General features: G+C 53.9%; 9 protein-coding genes across 9 annotated transcripts; 4 read left to right on the forward strand and 5 right to left on the reverse strand.

Annotated features, from left to right (window-relative positions):
- Window positions 1-90: 90 nt before the first annotated feature.
- Window positions 91-2,990, reverse strand: BGZ61DRAFT_82174 (uncharacterized protein). Its single transcript, XM_046257124.1, has one exon. The coding sequence runs from the start codon at window positions 2,865-2,867 to the stop codon at window positions 111-113; it is 2,757 nt and encodes a 918-aa protein (XP_046110406.1). The 5' UTR covers window positions 2,868-2,990; the 3' UTR covers window positions 91-110.
- On the reverse strand, window positions 2,991-3,670 carry BGZ61DRAFT_82180 (uncharacterized protein). The gene has a single exon (XM_046257125.1). The coding sequence runs from the start codon at window positions 3,585-3,587 to the stop codon at window positions 3,114-3,116; it is 474 nt and encodes a 157-aa protein (XP_046110407.1). The 5' UTR covers window positions 3,588-3,670; the 3' UTR covers window positions 2,991-3,113.
- Window positions 3,670-4,301, reverse strand: BGZ61DRAFT_82172 (uncharacterized protein). Its single transcript, XM_046257123.1, has one exon. It carries the CDS (start codon window positions 4,173-4,175, stop codon window positions 3,753-3,755), a length of 423 nt encoding a protein of 140 aa, XP_046110408.1. The 5' UTR covers window positions 4,176-4,301; the 3' UTR covers window positions 3,670-3,752.
- Window positions 4,302-11,273: 6,972 nt separating this feature from the next.
- BGZ61DRAFT_489545 (phosphatidylinositol/phosphatidylglycerol transfer protein) lies at window positions 11,274-11,925 on the forward strand (the record flags this gene model as incomplete). The annotated part of the gene is made up of 3 exons (XM_046250226.1): window positions 11,274-11,482; window positions 11,542-11,758; window positions 11,812-11,925. The coding sequence occupies 3 exons, from the start codon at window positions 11,274-11,276 to the stop codon at window positions 11,923-11,925; spliced, it is 540 nt and encodes a 179-aa protein (XP_046110409.1).
- A 211-nt stretch (window positions 11,926-12,136) lies between these two features.
- Window positions 12,137-12,887, reverse strand: BGZ61DRAFT_440569 (vacuolar ATP synthase subunit F). The gene is made up of 4 exons (XM_046244497.1): window positions 12,754-12,887; window positions 12,654-12,689; window positions 12,460-12,597; window positions 12,137-12,405 (listed from the first exon to the last, which is right to left on the reverse strand). Exons 1-4 carry the CDS (start codon window positions 12,808-12,810, stop codon window positions 12,265-12,267), a joined length of 372 nt encoding a protein of 123 aa, XP_046110410.1. The 5' UTR covers window positions 12,811-12,887; the 3' UTR covers window positions 12,137-12,264.
- Window positions 12,888-13,172: 285 nt separating this feature from the next.
- Window positions 13,173-14,615, forward strand: BGZ61DRAFT_340688 (uncharacterized protein; the record flags this gene model as incomplete). The annotated part of the gene is made up of 2 exons (XM_046239331.1): window positions 13,173-13,418; window positions 13,476-14,615. 2 exons carry the CDS (start codon window positions 13,173-13,175, stop codon window positions 14,613-14,615), a joined length of 1,386 nt encoding a protein of 461 aa, XP_046110411.1.
- A 2,181-nt stretch (window positions 14,616-16,796) lies between these two features.
- On the forward strand, window positions 16,797-18,453 carry BGZ61DRAFT_82267 (uncharacterized protein). The gene has a single exon (XM_046257126.1). It carries the CDS (start codon window positions 17,140-17,142, stop codon window positions 18,307-18,309), a length of 1,170 nt encoding a protein of 389 aa, XP_046110412.1. The 5' UTR covers window positions 16,797-17,139; the 3' UTR covers window positions 18,310-18,453.
- Window positions 18,454-19,632: 1,179 nt separating this feature from the next.
- On the forward strand, window positions 19,633-22,159 carry BGZ61DRAFT_340045 (aconitase family-domain-containing protein; the record flags this gene model as incomplete). The annotated part of the gene is made up of 4 exons (XM_046239274.1): window positions 19,633-19,732; window positions 19,797-19,828; window positions 19,889-19,963; window positions 20,039-22,159. The coding sequence occupies 4 exons, from the start codon at window positions 19,633-19,635 to the stop codon at window positions 22,157-22,159; spliced, it is 2,328 nt and encodes a 775-aa protein (XP_046110413.1).
- A 335-nt stretch (window positions 22,160-22,494) lies between these two features.
- On the reverse strand, window positions 22,495-23,671 carry BGZ61DRAFT_341534 (uncharacterized protein; the record flags this gene model as incomplete). The annotated part of the gene is made up of 3 exons (XM_046239413.1): window positions 22,495-23,189; window positions 23,311-23,472; window positions 23,611-23,671. The coding sequence occupies 3 exons, from the start codon at window positions 23,669-23,671 to the stop codon at window positions 22,495-22,497; spliced, it is 918 nt and encodes a 305-aa protein (XP_046110414.1).
- Window positions 23,672-24,264: the final 593 nt, after the last annotated feature.

Here is a 24,264-nt window from a genome sequence, read left to right on the forward strand (position 1 = left end):
AATAGCAGAACTCCGGGCTTTTGAATCCACCCAGTCCAATCACCCCAAGAAACGTAACAAAGAAAATTGAAACCGACTTCGATAAATATGCGTACAGACACTTCGTACAGTTATAAAAGGCCGTTGGTTGTCGGGGTTGGTGTGGGAGGAGCCACATTTTCCCCTGACTTTTCGACTGGCGGAGAGTCGAGAATGATGTCGACCTTGGTGTCCTCGGGGCTCGAAATATTCGCCTTGATAACAGTGCTGGCTCCGGATACTTTGCCCGCCGCCTTGTTCATCCGGCTCTTGGTGTAGTCGCTTAGGCTAAGCTTCTTCTTGATTGGGCTAGGATGGGCAGCGATGCCATTGACCGCAGGCGGCGCAAAGGGGCTGGCAAAATTTCCGTTGCACAGTGGCGATTGAACCACCGATCCCGAGTGGGGAGTCGTGGCACAGTGGATCCCAAGACCAGTGTTATCGAACGCCGGCACTGGTGGCATCTGAACACGCAAATCTGGTGTTTTCACCTTGATAGAAGCTACGACAGCGTCACTCGTTGAAGAAGCAAGGAGGGGTGTCGTGGCTGGCCCTGACGCTGCGTCTGCCATAGACAAATCTGCGACCCGTGGCAATGGAGATGGCAGCTCGGCCTCCAATACTGCCATCGTGGGCTTCTGTTCAATTGTCGGGGAGTCGAGTTCCATTTCCGTGCCATTTGACACTTGAGTGGCGAGTGACTGTCTGCGGCCATCACCTCGAACTTTGTTGCGGTTGTTCAGTAGGCGCTTTGAGAGGGAGATGATTCGCTTCTTCGGTTGAGGAGACTTTATCGGTTCGCTGAACCACTCGCCTTCAACCGGATCGGTCTGTACAGCAGCATTGCAGTACGTCACCTTGGGGGTTGATGAGGACTGGCGCGACCTAGCAGCCGAGGATTCGGTTTTTGAAATCGAGGGTTTATGGGAAAGCTGAGGGGATCGGGAGCTGGCTGGCGATCCAGATTTGCTCCTGCAAGTACCTGAATCAACATAGTTTCCTTGGGAGACTGTTGAGCCAGTGCGGCCCTTCGATTTTGAGGAAGTGGAGACGTTTGTCCCATCAGAGATGCGCTTCTTTTTCCTTGGCGGTTGTTGTTGCTCCATGCGGCGGAATGAATCCTCAACCATGGCCACCTTGCGCTTGTCCCGATCTGTCGGCTCGGTCAATATTCCCAGTTGATCAAAAGAGCCTTGTCGTAGGGGAGTAAGGTCTCGGCTCGGCGGCTTGCTGCGCGATCCCGATTGCGACCTTGCATCTTGATCTAGAGCATCATCAACGTGGCCTTCACTAGCAGCTCGACTGTTGGTGGCCTGGCTAGTGTTTGTGGGTGAGATGGCCTGGGTCTTGGGTTTGCGCTGCTTTTTCTTGGGCTGGACGCGAGCCTGTGTCTTGCCAAAGATGTATTGTCGATGGAACCGTGCAAATGCGCAGTTGTTATCTTGATCGCAGGCACAGCCACCATATTCAGAGAGAATCCGATCAATCCAGTTCGAAATGAGCATGTATTCCGTTTCGTCCACACTCGATTCCGGGTGTCCGGATGATTCGTCTTCGCTAAGCCCAAGTAAATGAAGCCACCGGGCGTCGACACTCTTCTCTAGTCGGAAATCCCAAGGAAGCGTAATTTGTTCGTTGGGGGAAATGTAACGATCGCTGACGATCCAGAAATGATATTCGGAGCCACCGGAAAGATAAGTGTCTAGTTGGGCGTTGGGCTTGCAACTCCGGCGCACGTAGCGGGCGAGTGAGCCTTCTTGCCTGGTATCGATGTAGAGAGGGAGGACGGGGTGGAAGAAGACGAAGGGAAGAGGGGAGGAAAGATCGGCCCAAAGGTTTGACATGTCGGCGCAGTAGTCTTTTTGGAACCCGATTGAGCCATTCAATTCAATGAGAGGCACATCCTTCTCGATGGGCGTGGTAGAGTTGAGGAATCGCCACCGAAGGGATTTGCCATCTTCAACCGATCGGGTTGCGTCCTTAAGTTCGAGTTTTGGCTTTTTGGCCTCGAGGTCTGCTGGTTCGGTCTGGAAAACCTCTTCGTGTGTGCGACCTACCTCACTCCTCATGATATCCGGGTCGCGAAGCCAACGAGAGAGAGCCGTAGGGATGGCGAGGCTAGCGAAGGCATTATTGTGGGCATCCGGTACAGCCTTTGCGTTGTACAAGTCGCAGAAACCTTGAGAGTAATGGTGGATCTGAAAATCTTCGGGAAGGTCGGGTGGGGTGGTGGCTGGGCTGGGAGGGTGGGCAGGATTAGATCGCGCGATTCCATACGAGGGGCTTCGTTTGGAAGGCAACGATCCGACGGATTGTGATGCTCGGTGCGTGGGCTTTGGTTTCTTGGGGGGATGGGTAGGGTCATTTGGGCTGGGGTGTTTGCCACTCTCATGAGTGCCGTTTTGTTGTCCGTTTATTTGTAGCTCGATGGGTTTCGCCTTTTTCTTATGGCTTTTCGAAGGTGGTCGCTTGGTTTTCTTGTCGGATAGCTGGTGTTCGGCGGGTGTATTTCTGAGTCGTAGGGTCCGCTCGATAGCTTTCTGACGGTCAAGTGGACGCGGTTTGCACTCTGCGCATGAGTGAGCGAAGTCCTCACTGATGGCCTCGTCCCTGTTGTCAGGATAGAAGCAGTCGATGTGTTGCCACGTGTCGCACGTGTCGCAGTAAATCGTGTTTCCATCATCGTCAGAGAAATTGCAGATACACTTGATGGTGTAGGGTTCTTCTTCCACCATCTCGACCTTTTGGGCAACGTCTTCCTTGACCGACGGGCCCTGAGGTACGGGAGGGGCATCCTGACTAGGAGCCGCAGACGGCGGGGGTAGCGGCGTAGTATTGTCTGTCATCATCTGTCGTGAACCTCACGAGGGAGTTGACGTCGGAGGGGATTGCGTGAACTGATTACGGTCGCGGTCTTTGGGGCATGACGACGCCTGTTACGACGCGCGCCAATGAGACCGGAAAGAGGCGCTGCGAACGAGAACAGTCACGGAAAGTCTCATACGGCGGGAGGATACCGGCGCGGGCGGACAGTCGGGGAATCGCAGGCGTCGGTGGAGGGCTCGAGGGTCGTGGAGAATCGTGGATCGTGGCCGTCAAGGGCAGAGGATGAGCGGCGGGTCGACGGGGGAAAGCAGCGTGCCCAGAGGGAGGTGACGGTCGTTGAGAAGCGAAATACGGATTGCTGGCACGATTCGAGGGCGCGTTGGGGACGCGGTCGGGCAGTTTGTGTTTTCGCAAAACTCGTCGTGATCCGTCACGAAGAGGTTGAAGGCGACTTGGAGAACGAGTGGTGCGCGGGTGGGGAGACGGGCTCGGTGCGAGGCGGAAAAAAGGAGTAAAATAAGGCAGAGGATGAGACTACTCAAACGCAATCCCAACACGAGGAGTTGGGAGCAGAAACTGAGGAAGAAGAGGGGGCGGAAGGATCGTGGACTGCACGAAGAATGGGTAATGGGTGATGGGGGAGGAAGAGTGATGGATGGGGAGGAGCGACAGGGCCGGGTGCTTTGCAACAAGACGGGTGCGGTACCGACCTGGGCTCCTGGGGTTGGCTCAGGCAAGGACATCGGTACGTACCCTCGATGGACCTCGACCAGTCGACCTCGACCCTCGACGCTGAGCACCTCAGTCAGCGGCGCTGAGTGGCAGCCAGCGGTCGCAACAGCAGTACAATGTAGCAGCGGCAGCAAGTGGCAGTGAGTGGCAGCGGCCACTGGGCCACTGGTGGGTGTTCAGTGCGTGCCGGTGCGGTGCTGCGTGCTAACGAAGGTGCGTAGGTGCTGGGCTTGCGCTGGTTTTGGCTGGGCAGGGCCGCGACGGAGGGGGGGGACTGGGACGGGAGGGAAGCCCACAGAGACCGACGGACGAGACAGGACAAAAGAGAATCTGGCGCTAAACCCAACCTTGAATGGCGGTGGATTGGAAATCTTACTAGTCATGGTGCAGGCGCGCCTTTGTGCCTGAGGCAACCTCACGGCGCCGACTGCAGGTGAGCCCGCTGCCCGCTGCCCGAGCCAGGAGGGGGAGATCGGGGGGAGACAGTGAAATTGCGGATGGCGAGAGACACGAGCGGGAGGCCATGGGCGCGGGCAGGGGCGCTGGCGGGCGGCTTCGAGGCGGGCGGAACCTGAGAGAGGGCGGGCTGGCCATGCCATATCATGTCCCCCAAGACGACGATGTTTTGGGCGGGCACTAGGAAAATCGAGACGGTCGAGAGCACGGTATAACGGGGAGCGAAGGGAGTTGGGAGGGGGCTTCACCAGATTTTCAAGCAGGGTGAGTGACGACGACAGTCTGGGAGGAGAGCCAGGCAGACTCGCCTGACAACCTGACGACCCTCCGACAGGGCAAGCGAGCGCGGTAGCCTGATCAGGATGAGAGGCTAGCCGGAGCCTGGCACTGGACAGCGCGCTGTGGGCGCTGGGAGCCCCATCCTGGAACATTATCCTTCGCGGCTTGCGCATGCTGATTGGTGGAGGTCGCACGCTGAAGAGGGGGCGAAATTGGCACCCGCCACGAGTCGACCTCGCGAGTGACTTGGGGCGACTTGAGTTGAAGCCACGCGACACACGGCCGAGGCAGGCGGCCTGTCGTGGTGCTACGTACTTTCCCTCATCCGCCTCTCCTCGTACTGTGGCTCTGTGCGTGCAACAGGAGCAAGGGCAGCTCCATCCTCGATGGCTATTGGCCACTGCTGCAGATGCACTGTTGTTTTGGACCAACCAGCTGAACATCCCCTTACGCACAGTGCCTGCGCGCCAGTAAGAAGCTTCCATCGGTTTCAGCAGGGCAGGAAGCTGCAGCAGCTGCGGCGGTGCGTGATGGATGGGGGTCGCGTCATTACGACAGCCCAGTGGGGAGCCTGCAAATCGTGTCGTTGGTGCGAGTCGAAGTACCACTACTGTACATGGCCAAGGACGGGATGGGTGGGTTGAGAATGGAGCGGTACGTGGGTATTGATGCTGGGCATCCTGTCCCCTCACCGGCGTCAACACTTGTCTTTTGGACGCGTCGCACTACACTTTGTTACTTGTACCTACATTGTCTGTCCTGTGTTTGACTACGAGCAGCCCCAACAGCGGGCCCTTGTACTCCAAGTGCCTCGTCGCGCCCAGGCGGAGCTGCACATGGCCGTTCAATTTCCAAGTCGCAGCACCTCTTTGTTGTGGTTTCGTGGCGAGACTTCATATTCGCACTGCCCCATCTGTGCTCTCCAACAGGCCTAGCCCAGTCCAGCACCTCGACCAGGGCGGTAATATGCATGGCACCTCTCAAGATGCAACGTGCTCAAGCTTCTTCCTGCGTGTACGAAGTACTCACTGGCCACTCTGAAACCTCGAATACAAGACAAGGCTGTCTGGGTATGATGCGTGCAACCTCCGCCCTCTGCCCCCCCGTGACCAACAAACTCCATTCCCACACCCCTCCCTTCCGGAGAGCCCGCATTACCTACACAGCACGAACATGCCTTCGAGAGAGAAAGGATTCAGTCATCAATCAGCTTGGTCGAACCTTAGCTTCACACCACCGACCAACCAACCTTGGTGTCAATCGTCATGGTCATTTGCGCCAGGAGAGGGGGGGCAAAGAAGGCCTTTGGCCAAAACGCGTACAGTGCGAGACACAGCGGATTCGCTCTCGCTTTGTTCTGCTTCCTCCTCCCGGCTCCCTGCGCGACCTTGGCAATCCCTGCGGATACACGGCTTGTGATTGCTGAGGCCAGCATGGCAAATGCACAGAAAGTGGCTGCTGTGCCTGCAATTCCCATCCCACTTGGAATGACCCATCCAATCACGTTCCGAGCGCACGCGGCCGGCTCCTGGCTCCAAAGGCCCCTACTGCTTAGCTTCCACAGTGAGGGCGTCTCACCATCCTAGAGCGGGCCTCGTACATCAAGCCGGCTTATCATGGGCCCCTGGTAATAGCTGCCATGCTAAAAAGTTTTCGCGCCACGGCAGTCCATGTTGGCTTAGTATGAGTCGTCTTTGTCAATTGCCCCAGAGCTTCCTATTCGACCGTGTTCTATTGCCCTAGGTGATTCCAAGTGCCAGGGTACCTGGGCGCTGAAGCTACCCATCTCAAAGATCCGATCCTTCTTCATGGCCACCGACAAGCAGTAGTCCACAATGAAAGAGGTGATAAATCAAAAATTGCACGACCCATGGCCCCGAAGGACAATGGAGCATGGAACGACACCACGATGTGCAATGCAGGCCTTCCACGCTGAACTCCCCCATTCATGATCGAGGGCAAAGTTCTTCGCAAGGTAAGTATGAAGAAGAAAGAAAGAAAACCAGTAAAGGCGGGCGGGCGACGTGAGACTTTATAGTGGCAGAGGTCTACGCGGTCCGTGCACGGAATTTCTCAGTCAACCTGAGGCGGGTGCCTGGCAAAATGTTCTAGCCGCTTTCGGTCCTTCCAACAACAAGACGTCAAAAGTGCATTCCCCAGGCCAGTCTGAACACACAAACCCTTTGGTAAAAACGCAGTTAAGGGAGACTTAGGGAAATTTTGACCAGCCGTAAAAATTTGAGGAGATCGCGTATAGGTACAGTAGAGACACTCTGAAACTGACCGAGTACGATTTGCCACTCTCGCTGAACCTCCAAAGATTATCATGGACCTGATGTTGCTTGGAGATGCACTGCAAGAAGCTTAGTAACCTAACATAAGCTAAGACGAGATATTACTTATGATCGATTTAATTCCCCAAATATGTATCTGAGTTACTTTGCGTGATGAGCCGTTCGCTACGACGAATGAGCTCACTAAATCAGTGATTGACTGACATGAAGGTCAATGATTGTCTGCTGAAGTACATCAAGCCGGAGTCAATTGACTTCAGTTTTGATCACGCTGTAGAGTATTGAATAAGCCTAGCCCGTCACATTATTCTAGAGAACACGGAGATTTTGGAAGCAGGTGTGGAAACAACCAGCCCCTCAGTGCACAATTTTCTACGAAACAGGAGCCACAACGTACGTTATGGCGTCTCATGATGGAAAGGATGGTATTCGCATTACAATGCTGTCCGATGAAGCACTGCGGGACTTGTAATTTCGCTGTTTGGCTCGTCGTAAATAAGAGCGAATTGAAAACAGTCGCAATCTCATGGCCGAACTCCCAGATTTCCAGTCAGTGGTGCGATTGACTAGCGACTCGTGGGTCAAAGAATGAGGCCTCGCACCCTCTGTCAATTGGACTTTGTTCAATCGACATGCTATTTACTTCGTACATGACTATTGGGCGAATACGATGCCATATATAGACGTCTCGGTTTTGCACGTGCGAAGTACACGCGAGTTTTGAATCCCTATCTATTGGAGAATGTAATTGTCTCGATATACTTGGAGAATAAATACTAGTCTAAAGAATATTAAGGATAATCATGCATATCCTAAATTTAGGAGACGTATTATAGTTAATAGCTAAATTTCAGCTATGGCTTCTGCACGTCAATGGCAACGAAGCCGACATAACGGTGTGCCAGGACACCATTAAAAATGAACACCACCACTTTGCTTCATGGGCCTATCACATAGTCTTGTCGCCATTCTAAAATTAGTCTCACAATATTCAACCAAGTATGGGTAGGTTAAATTGCAATTGGTATTGTGGTGACAAAGGCGTTGATGGTAGACTCGGCGTTGAGGATTCCTCACTTTTGTTAACAGAGGCTGATGGGCGGGGTCGCTTCCAGGGAGTGGTTGTATGGGTTGAGACGCAACGGCTGTGCCAAAAAAGTTCTTTAACACAGATTTCATGTTTACTTCTAGCCGGTGTGCCTCTTGTGAAGAGCTGGTCCGAACCTGGGACTTGCAGATGCGGCAGCCATCTCTACGTAGCCGGTAAGCTGGTAGATGGACGGCCTGTGGGAATCGAGCAAGGCCATCAATCCAACCGAATGACACCAGAATTTCTTCGGCATTGGCGCGGACTTTCCTGAACTTAAGCTCGCGGGTGGTCCGGAGCATGTTGTGGGCGATGTCTCCCATGACGTTAGTGATTCCCTCCGCGCCGACGAAGTTCATGACATCTCTCCAACGGATATTCGATTGGAGAACGATCAATAGCTATTTTTCATTCAAAAAGTACATTGGGTACACTGATAAGATGAGCCTTAGGCCAGTGACAGTAGCATACTCGCAATTACAAACCCCAAGCAATGGCGTAGAATATGTTCTAGACTCTAGCACAAACCAGTCATCGACCGATGTCTTTGCCACATCACCAAAAGACCGGGTTAAGTAGCATGCGAGAGACGTTACTACTCTGAGTCAAGAACAGACTCCGTTTTAATCCGTTATTAGAAAGATGTATGAAGGTAAACCGAGTGAGAACATCACAAGCTCTATGTCGGATCGGGACTCGACTCCGTCAAGTAAGCTTGAAGCTTTGCGACGTAATTAGATTCACTTGACTATTTTTCTTTACCAAAAATTTGAAGATGTTACCAATTTGAATACTGATTTTCCAAAATGCAAAGTCTCGGCCCCAGTCATCCATGCCCACATGCTAACTCATCCACTCTGTCGTTGAGTCAGATAGTTGCAGCTGCTAGTGGTTCAACGCGGACAACGCCCCCTGTGACAATCAGCCACCCCGTCCGTCCCACATAGTAGTCGTGACCAACATATTAGAAATAGCATTGACAGAATAAAACTCTTTTTGAAATTTCGCCAAGGTTTGAAGAAATTGTGTCCATTTTATTGCCTGTGTCGCACAATACCTCAGGGCAACTTCGTTGTATTGGCCCGACAGCCTCGTCGACATATCGAGAGTTGAGCTTCATGAAGAATCAGTCCACCAAGCTTCTGAATCACATTATTCAAACAATATTACGGAATATTTAGCCATCAAGGCGTTGCACTAGCCCAAATCTTGACCAACAACTCAGCGTGTCGAAAGAGAATTACCGGCTGCTTCAGGATACCAGTTGCTCCTGTCGAAAAAGTTCACCGACATCAATTCATATCCTCGTCAGAATATTCTTTACTGCTCATAATTTAAACTGACCATGCCCTGTTGAGGGTTAATTGACAGCGATCGTTGTGTACTAAACACATTACGTTCATATTTGTGGGGTGCTTAGACGTTGCGGCGGCATGATGAGCCTCTTCATAGTGTTCAACCGAAATTTTAGACTGGTATTCTGAGAGCTAACGACTATGCCCTGGGTAGTGTGAGATTAGGGGACCTACATGTATAATACGCTTCCTTGGATTCGCCGGAGTCTTCTCGACTAATGGAGTTGTGTCGTCACTAACGTATCGAAGCGTAAATCATGATCGGTGGTCAAAATGATATACTTATCTATGTGTCCAAAAGAAATGATCCGCATTGTAATGTATACTCTACTCTTTGTACTTATATCACAGCAGAGACATACATTGGGCAGAATGAGGGCAAACAAGGAATTATGGAGTTCTGCACATGTAAGTAACGCCCTTAAATGGAGCGAAACCCCACCCGTGTCCTTGTACTTCTTGGATACTTTTCGGGCACCGGGATTCCAAACGAAAGTGCTATTCAGTTAGCAAGATTTATTCTAAGAGAGCTAGTCAGCGTGGCTTCACAAAGTCATACTTCATTTGATCAATTCCAGGTACGGCACATCGATCTTGGTGCCCGAAGCAGCCTTGTCAACGATGAACTAACTCCAAGCTCACCAATGGAACCAGAATGCCGCAATATTGCAACACGTGTCTCTCGAAATCGTAACCGATCCGTAAGAGGGGACGCTCCGCCATCCACTGCAAACTAAAGCTCTGGGCGGCTTACGAAGTCGGGAGATTGAAGTGGTGGCAAACGCATCGGCACTTGCCTCGGTCGAGGATTCTACATAATGAAGAAGGAATAGGAAGCAGATCACATATGGCTAAAGGGCAATGAAGATGATACTGAGGATGTCTGACGACCTGCGATTATATCTTACTAGGGGTTTGAAACCTGCCCTAGAACGCCTCATGGAGCAAACACTTCATGTTGTGATAGGGCCTAATATTCGTGGCTCGGGGAAAACGTTGACTCAACCATTCAATGGAAATAATATCGTGCGTAAAAACAAGGCGCTGACAGTAGCAATAATTGACTGTGAAGCAAACGAGGCGCCTGAGTGAGGGGGTACACTCTGGTCCTATTCCCACGTCGAGTGCATATTAGATTCAGTACCGATTTCCGCTCACCAATCGTGGCCGCCAAGTCGCGGTACGAAACTCAGTCTGATGAAGAACAGTATGATGCAAGTATGAGCATCATAGCGTCACGTAGGAGCCAGCGCCGTATGTGGATCGCGCTCGGTAGATAGAGTCGCATGCAGAAAGTATCACCTCGCGTATTATTAGATCACTCACGTCGGAAGCATGCGATTGCCCATAGAGGGCAACCCAAGCATCACAAGATAGATGCAACACGAAAAGAAAGTCGAGAGTTCTTAGTTTTTGAGCAGCAGAGGCGTTGTATCTTAGCGTCCCTTGTCTATGAGCAACGGTCGTAAATAGATATCTTTGGTCATAACCTGATAAGACTGGCCCGAGAGACTGATTGATTAGCCGCGGGCGGCCTGTAACAAGCAGGTGCGATTCAATCCGATAACTACGGCAGCGGCCAAAGATGCCAAGGACCACAGCAGGGTTTCATTGCGCAATGCCTGGGAGCAGATAGGAGCGGCCGATTTTGGAGTGCCAAAGTAGGTAAGCGCATCCGTCTGACCTTGCCTCATGCACCCATTCCAAGACGCAAGCAGTATCAGCTCCTCCAGCACGCAGCGGCAATCCCGGATGAGACAATGGGTTCAAGACATTTCATGCCAGGACCGTCAAGACAGGCCTAGAACCGTAAACTGAACTGAGATCAGCACATCAAGGATACCGAGGATGGAGGCGTGCCCGTGACTCAAATAGTCGTCATCGCTTGGCCATCGCTTGTCCATCCCTTGACCGTCGCGTGCGCCACAGCATGGTTCGTCCGAGGCCGGCGGGGGTTGGGAATCAGGTACGTACCCACGGGATTTCTGCCCGCCGCCCTCCTAGCGCCAAGGCGGTGAGGCATCAACAGTTCCCCAGCCGCCCATCAGACTCCAATCAGAGTGGAGCGGAGGTCCCATGACGCATCATTCAACACCAAGCCACTCGCCATCCTTTGCCTTGATAACGCCCGTCATCCTCCCCTTGCCTCGACATCATCCATCCCATCGCCTTCTCCTCTCAAACGAACCAACCCCATTTCGAGTTGATCATTCCGACTATTTCACGATGAGGTTCTCAACCGTCGCGGCTTGCCTGTCCGTCTGCCTGGCCCCGGCCTCGGCCATGAGCATCTTCAATGGGAAGGCACCCGATGTCGCTGTCAACGATGACCTGAAGATCCCCGGCGACTCACCTCTGGAGCTGTGCCCTGGAGATCACGCTGCCGACCTCATCAAGATTGACAGCGTCGACCTGCTGCCCAACCCCCCGAAAGCGTAGGCCTACCCCGCTCCCCAACAATTGGCGCTTAGATCGAGAACTAACCTCACAACAGTGGCCAGGAGCTGCTCATCAAGGCCAAGGGAACCGTGAAGCAGACCATCGAGGAGGGAGCCTACGTCCTATTAACCGTCAAGTACGGACTCATCCGCCTCGTTAGCACCAAGGCCGACCTCTGCGAGCAGATCGGAAACGTCGACCTTGAGTGCCCTGTCAAGGCCGGCGACCTCGAGATTACCAAGACCGTTGACCTCCCCAATGAGATCCCCCCCGTACGTTCCGCTCTCATTCCCCATCTCGGACATGGTCTAACACGCATTTCTAGGGAAAATACACCGTGCTGGCTGACGTCTTCACTGTCGATGATGTTCAGATCACCTGCCTGACTGCCACTGTCGAATTCTCCAGGTCCAGCCGCTTCTTCGGCAACGACTTGTAATGGGTGAAACATGTCATACGTAAATACGACAGCGCTATTTTGGGATGACTTTCTGGTTTTGGGACTCTTTTCTTACGGGGATATCGTTAGGAGTGTATCAGTTTGGCAATTTTCGCGTTTCCGTTAGCATCTTTCACCGGCTTTAGAATCGACTTGGGATAGCCGAAGGAGGGAATCAGTGGATTGTAAACCCTTAGCATTAAGCATGCAATTATGCCTCAACACCAATCGAAGTACAAGAGCTGCAACCTCGCCCTGCGATCTCATGCATGTCAACCCCAGCCACTTCATTCCTCTAAGTTCATCGTGAAGGTCCCGCTCTTCTGATGTTTACACCTCCTACTCTCCAAACAGTCGTCGCACTCGTCGCAAAACACTGTCCTTTTCGGGGTCGTAGGGGTGGTCCTTGCTAGGAATCTCCAGGACAGTAGGGAATGCTGCGGTATACGAGTCGATTCGATGTCGGATTCGATCAGCGACCTGTCAACACATCAGTTATCTGTGCCAATATGATAGGGCAATGGTGCCACTAACGTGCTGGTTGATCAGCACGATGCCAATGTCCTTTCGCTCCTCGGTGAAGCTGTTGAAGGCAGACTCGATAGCGGCGTTGTCCGTCTTGGTGTCAACAACGAGGAAGTTCTTCTGCGAATCGGCGCCAGTGGTGACATGCTGTACACTGAGTTAGACCCCCATTGCGATCACTTCCAAATCGGAGAGATACTCACGCCGATGCCAGCGAGAAGCAGTCCGGTTACCGAGTCCTGATTGCAGCCTACGTCAGCGGGACTGGCGCCCATGGAAATGCGGTCATGGAGCAATGCTCACCTCGTCGCCGATGACGGCGAGGAACTCTCGGTCTTTGAAGTCCGCGTGCGAAGCCATCTCAATGATTGAGAGCGGGATCGGGGGGGCCTCTGGGTGTGTGTGAATCCCTTGATGGAGGTGGAAGCCGGAGAAGGATCGCAGGCGGGAGACGGGAGACGCCTGAGGCTCCGCGCCGCCGGTTGGTGAAGCTCTGACCACCGCCCCCGCGCCGGCCGCCTAGCGCCCCTGCAGTTGCTGGAACAAAGCCTGGCGCTGCCTCACCAAACATTTCAAAGTAAACAACAACTGGCCCCAGTGCCGTCTTCCTTACTCCTTTCTCGCCCTCTTTTTTCTCCCTCTCGACGGGCTTATTGCGCTCGATCCGGCTACGCGACCACTGAAATACTACTTTTCTAATCCGCAGTTGATTTTCGTCCAAAATGCCGCGGTTGGTTCGGCGGCAGCCGCTCTTTGAGCGCATCATGTCTGCCTTGAACCCGATGGACTTCCTGCTATGGCTGTCGGAGGAGCTCGAAACAAGGGATTGGGATTCGACTTCGGCAGGGACACAACTTGGCCTGGGACTCAACTTCATATTCCTGATTGCGCGCGCAAATTCCTCTTCTTCCTCCTCCAACGACGACGTCTTCAGCGACGACAACGGTTCCGGTTGGCTTTCGTTCTTTGTAAGTGCTTCTTTGTCCATTCACGTTGGCCTCACCACTCACGACAGGATGTGCTAGGTGTATCCTCTCGTCTGGACCCTCATCATGTTTTCGAGTTCGAATGCCTACTACACCATTACCCGAACCCGCAAATACCGACTTTTCGAGGCCAATGTGGAGGTCGAGCCTTCGACCCCATCCGCACGACGTGTGAAGGTGGATCAGTCCAATTCATCCCCCTCGACGCCCCTCCGATACCTCGCCAAAATCATCGCTCCCGACACCCCGGAGTCTCGTGCCCACCCTGACAAGGCATCTGATGTGTGGGAACTGTCGGTCTGGGATCCGCTCCCGGTTTCCTTGCGGCTGTTCTGCCTCTTCGGCCCTGGCCATGTTTTGGTGTACATGCTATTCTTGCCCCTCGCTCCTCTGGACCCTCGCCCGAGCATGACTGTTTTCAACACTCTCGTTCTCCAGGCCATCATCTCTGGTCAACTTCTCTTCTTCTGCTCTCGATTCACCCAACAAGCTAAGGATACGGCAATCATCCAGAAGGAGGTACTGCGCGAGTACGACTCCAAATTTGTTCGCCCCCATCTGCATCCGGTCGTTAGAGATGTCGGCACTCAGTTCTGCGAAAACCAACCTCGCGAACTCCGAGAGTTTGTTCAGACTGGCACTCCAACAACTCAGATCAGCCGTGGCTTCCACGCTCATGTCAACCCATACACGCAACCTGCCAAACTCTCTGACGAGCGAGCTTCTACCCCGACCAACGTCCTGAAGCCACAGATGTTTACCCCCCCAACAGCGTCTCGTCGATCTGAATTGTTCAAGCCAGCTGTCAGCCAGCGGGCATCTGTACCTCGGCATAGTTTGCCGGCTGGCTATGTTTCCGCTGGAACCTCTAATACTGGAACCTCGTCGGGTGTGCCCAACATGCATTTTGGTGGCAGCATGGGAATCCACACCCACAACAGGTCGCCCCTGAAGAAGGCTACGAGCTTGAATGAACTCACCTCTCAAGAAACCCAGTCCCCGCGGAACTCGCGAGAAATGGCTGCTTTTGAGCAACGAAACCGAGGACAACAGGGGACACCCTCAAGGAACGTGGATGGCAGGAGGTTAAACGGGTCGAGCCTTGGTGGCACCAGTAATCCATTTGCTGGGCTGGGTAGAAACCAGACGCCTCAGGGGAGACCCTCGCCCAGGTGGTAGTTGTATATTTTGTTCCCTTTGTTCTACTACACGCCTGATGTTGTAAATATTTTTGTAGTATCTCCCTCCGCGGACATCCGCTGTTGTTATGATCGCAAACAAGGGTTGGCGTTTCACGGATTGTTGCTAATTATTGAATCCAATGTTAATATCCTTTGTAGCTGCCCATTCTTTTCGTGCGCTGTTCGATGACGATGAAACACGGTCTTCACTCGTTTTCCAAACTCTCCTTCCACTTATGCACCTTCCTCACCCACGGAGAAGAAACAACTGACTATCATTAGGCAGGAACTCAGTCGGTGCGCTGGCAGTAGGTACAGATCAACGTGCCAACTCTTCTCCTTCTCTTCTCCCATTGTTCTTACGCCTAGCCCAACGTCTTCAGAGGTCCACAAGCAAGTCGTTTGACCAGCCCCTCGCTGTCAAGTTTCCAACGGCTCCGGTTCAGTGGTCGAGGTCGAGATCAATATTTTGACATTCAACATTCGGTATCATACTATTTTTACATCCACTCCGTTTTACTTTGCCATGTCTGTCAACAGTCCACCATTACAGCCTAACGAAGGCGAAACCCTCGTCAAGACTTTGCGCCAGACACGGCGTACGCAACGAACTGTCAGCGCGCCGGTAGAAACTCGGCAGGCCGCTTCCTTGGGTGGTTGGGTCAAAACCATGCTCCCAAGTCATCGTCCGGAGCGAGGAGGAACAGTCAGAGAACGAGGCTTCTGGGAACAACTGGACCTGAGACACAGAGCTGATGTCCAACAGCCTCAACGCCAGGTCACTGGCAGTCATCGAAGGCATCAGAGCGGGACCGTCGATTCTAACCGCCTTGCTGAGTGGAACATTCCCAAAGACTTGCACAAGACTGGCCCAGAACAGAGCACGTCTCAGTCACGACCCCGAGCTGACTCTGCGGGCATGGTTGCTTCACTTGAAGTTGAACCTCCCCGAAAGTGGAGCTGGGCTCCACGGGACGACAAAAACTGGCAGAGGATCTCATCGTCCCGTAAGCGACTGCCTGATGAAGACCGAGAAACGAATGCTCAGGATCGTCATTCAACGGCGGTCGTTCCAGGGGATGAAGCCTCTCCCTCGCTTGGGCAACGACCACCAGATCATGGTCTGTCCCTGGAAGCAAAAAGAGAGGCCCGCAAACAAAGGCGAAGCCTCAAACAGAGCGGTGATTATCTCGGCGTTCAGGGATTCAATCCTCAAACCGGTGTTCCCGACGTCATCACTCCTTCAGACAGCGAGCAAAGCGCCATCAGCCAAGAGACTGGCCAGACTGGCCAGAAGCTCGCTGCTCTCGAACGGTTTTCTAAGAATGCATCATCCGAAACGACCAAATCCAGAGTTGAAAGGGAGATTAGGAAAATTCTACTAAAGAAAGAAGGCGAAAGATTCCAACGGCGAGAACAAACAAAAGCGGCACTGCAGACGGGCAACGGCATATTTAGATGGCGGAGGAAATCCAAACAGTGGTCATCTGCTCAAGAGCCGAACTTGAGCCCCATCGCCCAGTCTCATAGAAGTTTCTCACCGCCAGCAAGTCAGTTTTCTGCCTTTGATCCTCCTACATATCCATGCTAACATGCCTAACAACACAGTGCGACAACCACCTCCAAACAATGCCAACACCCGGCAAGGAGAGTTGGCAGACCCGAGTCTTCCCAAAGAAGAGCCAAACATGGGTATTTCCTTGGAGCCTGTGGCATTTCACGGAGAGGCCTACAAGGACGCGTCAGGCTCGTCCGGAACGGTGGTACAAACCCCACACGTGGAAAGCCGAGCAAACATGTCCTCTGCTGCACTGGAGCTTTTCGAGAATGGCATAAGCTTCGACAATCTCGAGCAACCGGATAGCAACAGGCGACAGAGTCTTTCAATTTCGCCACCTGAGCTGCCTAGAAACCACCCGACTGACAATGAAGACATTCACAAGGCATCGCGCTTAGCACACCAGGTAGAATCAACCGGATTGCCAGCTGTCAACATGATAATTCCCGACAACGACACCTTCACTCATGACAGCAACCAAGTCAAAAGGAATAGCTATTTTTTAGGCAGACAAGCCCGGAGCAAACTCGATCCGGGCGAAATCGGAGAGGACCCAATAGGTCGGTCGACAACGACCAGCACATCACTTCCCAGCCTCTCGGCCCTAATAAAGCCGTCGTCGCTGAATCACAACTTCAACCTGGAATCGTCAAAGGGAAAAGCAGAGTTCTTTCCCCTGGAGAACACCAGTCAGCACAAAGTCTTCACGGACAAATCGACGACTGTCCGTCCGAGATTCGATGCAGTCCAGGCACTCCCTGGGTACAGCGCCCGGCATTTCCTACACACAACAAGCCCATCAGAAACGGCGGCGAGGTCTCCAGTCTTCCAGAGAAACCAAATGTCAGGTGGTTAGAGCCCCCCCTTCACGGCATTTCGGAAAAGACTATTGGTTCAGGAGCTCCAGGGGACCGGCACCAGTTGCATAACTCCAGAAAGTCCACCCTCCAACGGGAACGGACGGATGAGCGATAGAGACAGCATCCACCCCTCCGGATTGTCACACCTGGACGGGGAACTGAAGTTGAACCTCGACCACATTCCCTTGACAGAAGAAGAAATACACGCCGACTTGGAGAGGGTGAGGAAGACGTTGGCGTCGGTGGATCAGCCAACTTTGACGACAGTGAAGAACAGGAGCCGCAGCGAAGGCGCCCAGACTTGGGCTCAGGGCACTATCCGGGACATCACGAGCAAGTGCAACGAGGTCAAGGAGGCATCTGCTTCCACACCCATCACCACCACTACTGGCTACGACCTGCCAATGTCAACATCCAGCCAGAACAGCCCAACAGGCTACCGACGCAGGCGCAACTTAAGCCGAGTGATCTACAACCTGCCAGACTTGAGCTCAATGACGGACAGCTCAGGGAGCTCCCAGACGAATCCTACTCCGAATACGTCACTGAACTCAGAGCCCCCGGTCGAGACACCAGCGACAGATGTTACATCGGTGAGACATCTGGGGCTCACCATACAACGAAGCGCGATGCTCGCTTCGAAAGGCTTGGGAGATCGGAAGTTGGAGACAGCCGAGTCCCATCTTCAGTGCAGCATGTCACCCATGTCCATGTATACAACTCACCAAGAAGAAATTTGCGAGACGGAAAAGATTGGACTGACCCACCGTCGCCACAACATTCCCAGCACCATGCCCAAGGAGACGAACGAGATTCAGAATCCCATGTCAGAGATGAGGACCGAGGCAACGGACCCTCCGGTTTACATTCCGGGCAGCTATCCAGATCACCCACACGCCGACGTCGACGCCGACATCGCAGATCCTTCCAGCAACGAGTGCCATGACGGAGGGGGGGCGTTCGAAAGTGGAGGTTTGTGGGACGCCACAAAAGAGGTCCTGGGTACTACAAAGAGCTACGTTGTGTTGTTCATTACAGTTTGTTGGCAGATGGTCAGCCCAGTCTTTGATTATAGATCAGAGTGGTGGGAGAGGAATGCCCGACAAGAGACGACTTATTGGGATTGTGTCTGCGTGGCGTTGGCAGTCCCGGTAACGGTTCTGATTGTGTCTGGGGTTTTGTGGGCAATAAGGCTAGCAGCAACGGCGGGAGCATGCGTTAGACAGGGTCTAGTGATTGCAGGGGAAGAGCTGGTGGTGGCATTCGGGGGGTGAGGGCCGGAAGATTGGATCGGCGGCCGGACGGAGGAAGAAAGGGAGCGACGGAGAGCCCCGGTCCCCGGTCCCGGGGGGCTAGAAGCGGTGGCGGGTCGATGGGTCGAGTGGCACATTACGTATGGAAGATTTTGAAGGGTCCGAAGCAGGACTACTGTGTCTTGGCCCGGGACAAAGCGACGCCTAGGCGGTCAATGGTTGGTTGGTGGACTCGTTTTGTTGGTCTGGGGGTGGTCTAGGCGGGACGGTTTCGCCGGCTAGCTAGTGGGAACCTGAAGTGTGAGTGAGCTATAGCGCAGTTATCCGTTGTGAACTTGGGGGTATGAATGCGAAGTTTTCACTGTTAGGGCAGCAATGGCAGCATGGATCACGGACGACAGAGTGTAGCACACAGCGCACGGCACAACTCGAGTGATGGCAGCCGAACTGATAAGTGAGGGCGTTCGAGAACGTGAGGCATTATGCAGGGAGCAGATAGCCGGCCCGTGATGGCATTTTGATGTTGGTGTCGGGGCGATGGCGGGCGCAGCTGCGACAAGAGTTTCCGAGCAGCCTTGGTCATTGGGCCAGCAATTACCCTATGCACCCCTCCAACGGGCCGGACGACGTCCGGGTGGTACGTACCTTGACAAGTACCTGCCGTATTCATTATCCGCATGACGGGCTGATGGAGTGACGGCAAGAACGAAGGACGGGTACGTACCGAGTACCTCGAACCCACCGCAAGTTGGCTGAGGGCGGCTGTCTTTCTGATGGCATCGGAGGGCGGCTGGGGACTGCTTGGGGCTCCTCGGCCTGCTGGGAGGCGATCGGCCAGGCAGGATCGACCAGGAGCCAATGGTGACCCTGCATTTAACAATCAGTGCAGGAGCATCCAGTGGGTCTACCCCGCGCTGGCCTCTGGCGGCGCTCGGAATGCTGACGGCATCTCCGATCATCGGACCACACAGCCATGAAGCTTGACTTTGGGGGGCACCGAAATTTTGTTGATAAATCCAGGGGCCGGAACTGGAACTTTTTGTAGCCTTTGCCTCTCATCTCGTTTCTTTTCCAATCCTCGTCTAATCCAATTTTCCCTTGGGTGGATCGTCTTTCACAGGGCCAGGGCCGAAACGCGATTCAATTCCCCCATTCCTCCCTGCTATCCTCCCCTCTACTTTTCCTCCCTTCAACAACAGCAGCAACCCCGCCGCTTCTACTGCCGTTCTCCAATCGCCACCCCGCCAGCTCGTCATACTTTGACTGTCCTCCCGTCCGTCCTTGGACCGCCCAATCCTCCCTTTTACACAGAGTTTGCCGTCCACGGCTCGCTTGAGTGTCACCATGCCTGCTCCCGTAGGTAACCCGCAGACCCTTTACGACAAGGTTCTGTCGGCGCACATTGTCGACGAGAAGCTCGATGGCACAATCCTCCTGTACATTGGTGCGTAACAATCTCTAGATCCGCCCGTGCCGCCAAGAGGTGAAGCTAACTAGACTATCGACAGACCGACACCTGGTCCACGAGGTGACATCACCTGTACGTCGTTCCCCCTCACTAAAGGAAGTATGTGGCAAGCGCTGACCCAATCCCCAACAGCAAGCTTTCGAGGGCCTCAAGAATGCTGGCCGAAAGGTCCGACGACCAGACTGCACTCTGGCCACAACTGATCACGTATGTGTCACTTTGGATTTTGTTTTTTTATCTACACTTGTTGGCCCAGGATCCACTAACACACGACCTCTCCAGAATGTCCCCACCACTTCCCGCAAGGGCTTGAAGGACATCGGCTCCTTCATTGAGGAGGACGACTCCCGAACGCAATGTGTTACCCTCGAGGAGAACGTCAAGGACTTTGGTCTCACATACTTTGGTCTTGGTGACAAGCGACAAGGCATTGTCCATGTCATTGGCCCCGAGCAGGGATTCACTCTGCCTGCTACGACCGTGGTCTGCGGTGACAGCCACACCTCTACACACGGTGCCTTCGGCGCCCTCGCTTTCGGTATCGGTACTAGTGAGGTCGAGCACGTCTTGGCCACCCAGTGCCTGATCACCAAGCGTAGCAAGAACATGAGGATACAGATCGACGGCGAGTTGTCCCCCGGTGTCGGCTCTAAGGACGTTGTCCTCCATGCCATTGGCCTCATCGGTACCGCCGGTGGTACTGGAGCTGTCATTGAGTTCTGTGGCTCTGTCATCCGAAGCCTCAGCATGGAGGCCCGTATGTCCATCTGCAACATGTCAATTGAGGGTGGTGCGCGTTCTGGTATGGTCGCCCCTGATGAGATCACCTTCGAGTACCTCAAGGGTCGACCTCTGGCCCCCAAGTACGGCTCCGCTGCCTGGGATAAGGCCACCGCCTACTGGAAGTCTCTTCAGTCCGACCCTGGTGCCAAGTACGATATCGATGTCTTCATTGACGCCAAGGACATCATCCCCACTGTCACCTGGGGAACCAGCCCCGAGGATGTCATCCCCATCACCGGCACTGTCCCCGACCCGGAGACCTTCTCCACCGAGGCCAAGAAGGCCAGTGGCCGCCGAATGCTTGAGTACATGGGCCTCACTGCTGGTACCCCTATGGAGGATATCGAAGTTGACAAGGTCTTCATTGGCTCCTGCACCAACTCCCGAATTGAGGACTTGCGCGCTGCCGCCAACGTCGTCAAGGGACGAAAGATCGCCGCCAACATTAAACGTGCTCTGGTGGTCCCTGGTTCCGGGCTGGTCAAGAAGCAGGCCGAGGACGAGGGTCTCGATCAAATTTTCCTCGATGCTGGTTTCGAGTGGCGAGAGGCTGGATGCAGCATGTGTCTGGGCATGAACCCCGATATTCTGGCTGCCAAGGAGCGATGCGCCAGCACTTCCAACCGAAACTTCGAGGGTCGCCAGGGTGCCGGCTCTCGAACTCACTTGATGTCTCCCGTTATGGCTGCTGCCGCGGGCATTATTGGCAAGCTATCCGATGTGCGTAAGCTGTCTCACTACACCCACGACTCCACCTTCAAGGCCCGCGAGATGCCCACCGAGGAGCCTCACGTCGATGAGCGAACCAAGGACGATTCAGAGGAGCGGGAGATCATTGGCGACCAACCCCAGGACCTCCTCCCCCACACCAACACTCTGGCCGTTAGCGATTCGGCTGGTCTGCCCAAGTTCACCATCTGGAAGGGCACTGCTGCTCCCCTGGACATGTCCAACGTCGACACCGACGCCATCATCCCCAAACAGTTCCTCAAGACCATCAAACGAACTGGTCTCGGCGTTGCTGCTTTCCACGCCCTCCGTTACAATGCCGACGGCTCGGAGAACAAGGATTTCGTCTTGAACAAGGAGCCTTATCGCAAGACCAAGATCCTTATTTGCACTGGTCCTAACTTTGGTTGCGGTAGCTCCCGAGAGCACGCCCCTTGGGCTCTCCTTGACTTCGGTATCAAGGTCATCATTGCTCCCTCGTTTGCCGATATCTTTTTCAACAACACTTTCAAGAACGGCATGTTGCCCATCAAGATCGACAGCAAGGCCGACATTGACGCCATCGCTGCCGAGGCTCGTGCTTTCCGGGACGTCGAGATCGACCTCCCCAACCAGCTCATCAAGAACGCCGCTGGCGAGACCATTTGCGCCTTCGAGGTGGAGGAGTTCCGAAAACACTGCCTGATTAACGGTCTGGACGACATCGGCCTGACCATGCAGCAGGAGGACAAGATTACCGAGTTCGAGAAGCGTATGACTGCCGAGACCCCCTGGCTGGACGGCACCGGCTACCTGAAGCGCCCCGGCCAGGGCGGCAAGCTTGCTGTCAAGGCTGTTCCCGTTCCCAAGACGAATCGCGGCGCGGAGAAGACCGAGCCTCTGGACTGGTAAAGCCAAGGAGAGGAAGGAAACGGAGTTGGTTCAATGTCTTTACAGCGAATGGGATGTCGCTCTGGATAACTGGCATATCATCAGCATTTCTGAATTTTAGTTGGAACAGCGGCGACCAAGAGCTCCGCTCTGTCAGCCCTGGTTATAAAAGAAACGATTGGCAACAGAGGATTGGATTACATGGGATTTCTAATCGAGGCCATGAGTCAACGCAGAGTTGATCAAGGCGATGAATCTAACGAATTATTCGCACTACACATATATAAATATGTCGTTAAGCTAGTCATGTCTCTTGTCGTCGATGGTGAATGTGAGTAATAAGGGGAGAGACGGGCTCATGCCGATTGTGTTGCATCCCGTAGGACGCCCACATGTACGACGAAACCGGCCGTTGACCGGAGATCCTCGGGCAGGGCGGTATCGGGAACCCGCCAAACGCGAAACGAAGCCTGGAACGTCTCGAGCCACAACTCAAAGACTTCGTCGTTACGGAGTTGCTGGCCGATGACGCATACGCATGGACGGTCCTCGCTGGGGTCTTTAATACGAAGACGGCATGCGTCAACGCATGTCTGGACAAAGGGCGTGACCAAGGCGTAGTTGTACACGCAGTCACATGCAACCACGGCGTCGAAGCTGCGGACTTGGTCAGAGGCGGTCAGAGAGGGGGTCACCTCATCAGTTTCCCAGTCGAGGGCAACGAAGTGAACATTGGCTTGAGACCCATGAGCCGCTGAAGCACCGCGCTTCTTACCACGAGCGCGAGAGCTAGAGCCGTGGCCGGAGGGCGAAGCCGTCGAGGGCAAGTTCTCGTCGAGGTTTCGTTGGAGGAGCCGCTGGACGTACGGCTGGTCCGAGAGGACGTAGCGGGCCACGCGCGGGGCTAGGCCGAGGGCGGAGAGCGGTGAGATGCCGCAGCCAAGCTCGAGAACGGAGGCGGAAGAAGGGTTCCCAAGGGCACCGGATGTGAAGAGCGGGTTGGAAGGCGAGGCGAGCCAAGATGCGAAGGTGGGAGTGATTTTCCACAGGACTGGAGGCGCATGAGCGGACCGGGCATGACGATGACACGGCGGGAATTAGGCCGGCGAAAGAAATGAGGAATGGAGAGAAAGAAGTGATTTAAGTGAATAATACGAGATAAAGCGCCTGACCTGCTCCTGTTGTACCGCCTGCGCGGTTGGACGAGAGGACCGAGGGGGACTGGTGGATGGTGAAGTCGTGGCCGGCCACGGAGACGTCGATGACGGAGGCGCGGGCGTCGATGAAGCCGAGATCCAGGGAGGGCAGCGGCTGGGAGTAGAGGAAGAATGTTTCTATGCCATGCTCATTTTAGCCACTGGTTTTCCTTTCGGTAGTGCGATATCAGAGACATCACATCTCGAGGGTTGGTGGTGAGGACGTGGCGCCATGCACTAACCAACGCCTCTGTATTCCGGCAGAGGGGACAATACCTTCTCCAGGATCCTCAATCTCGGGCTCGAGATGGGCTATCAGCTCGTCGAGTGGGCCCATGGCGCCACCGGGGAGTTTCCTGGATTACCCCGTGGGTGACAGGATTTGGGCACCGAAAGGGCAATGGTTGTGTGTAAGGGAGCAGAGAGTTGTGAGTTAATAAGTCGGTACTGTGTAACAAGTGAGGTTGAGAGATGCGCAGGGACCCACTCTTTTAGTCTCGAGTCCTTAGGTACTTTACCTGTAACTTAGGTGGTAACTTATGGAGTCCCAAAAGTTGTTAGTCCATAAATGACCAAAGCTCTAACTTAGAAACAATGCCAGTCGTCTTCGGGACACTCGGAATCGACGAACTGAGGCGGTGAGTTTCCATCTTGCGATATGCTACGTCTTCCAATTCAGTTACAACAATTAACATGGTGAAATGCGAGGCAACGTCCTATCCCAAATTTCCATGTCCAATCAGTCTGAGACCTGCATCATGCCAAGATCGATGCGGCACAGAAATGCCGAACCCCCCCAAATCTGAGGATCCGCCAGATAGTTACCGCTTTCACTACAAAATGACCAAGGAGCTTCATCAAATACATAAAAGGTTATTCTTTAAGTCATATTCCGTCTTCGCGAGCCTCGGAAACAAAGGACGCGCCCGC

The sequence above is a fragment of the Ilyonectria robusta genome, assembly GCF_021365365.1.
Source record: "Ilyonectria robusta strain PMI_751 chromosome Unknown BGZ61scaffold_2, whole genome shotgun sequence".
In the NCBI taxonomy this organism is placed as follows: domain Eukaryota; kingdom Fungi; phylum Ascomycota; class Sordariomycetes; order Hypocreales; family Nectriaceae; genus Ilyonectria; species Ilyonectria robusta.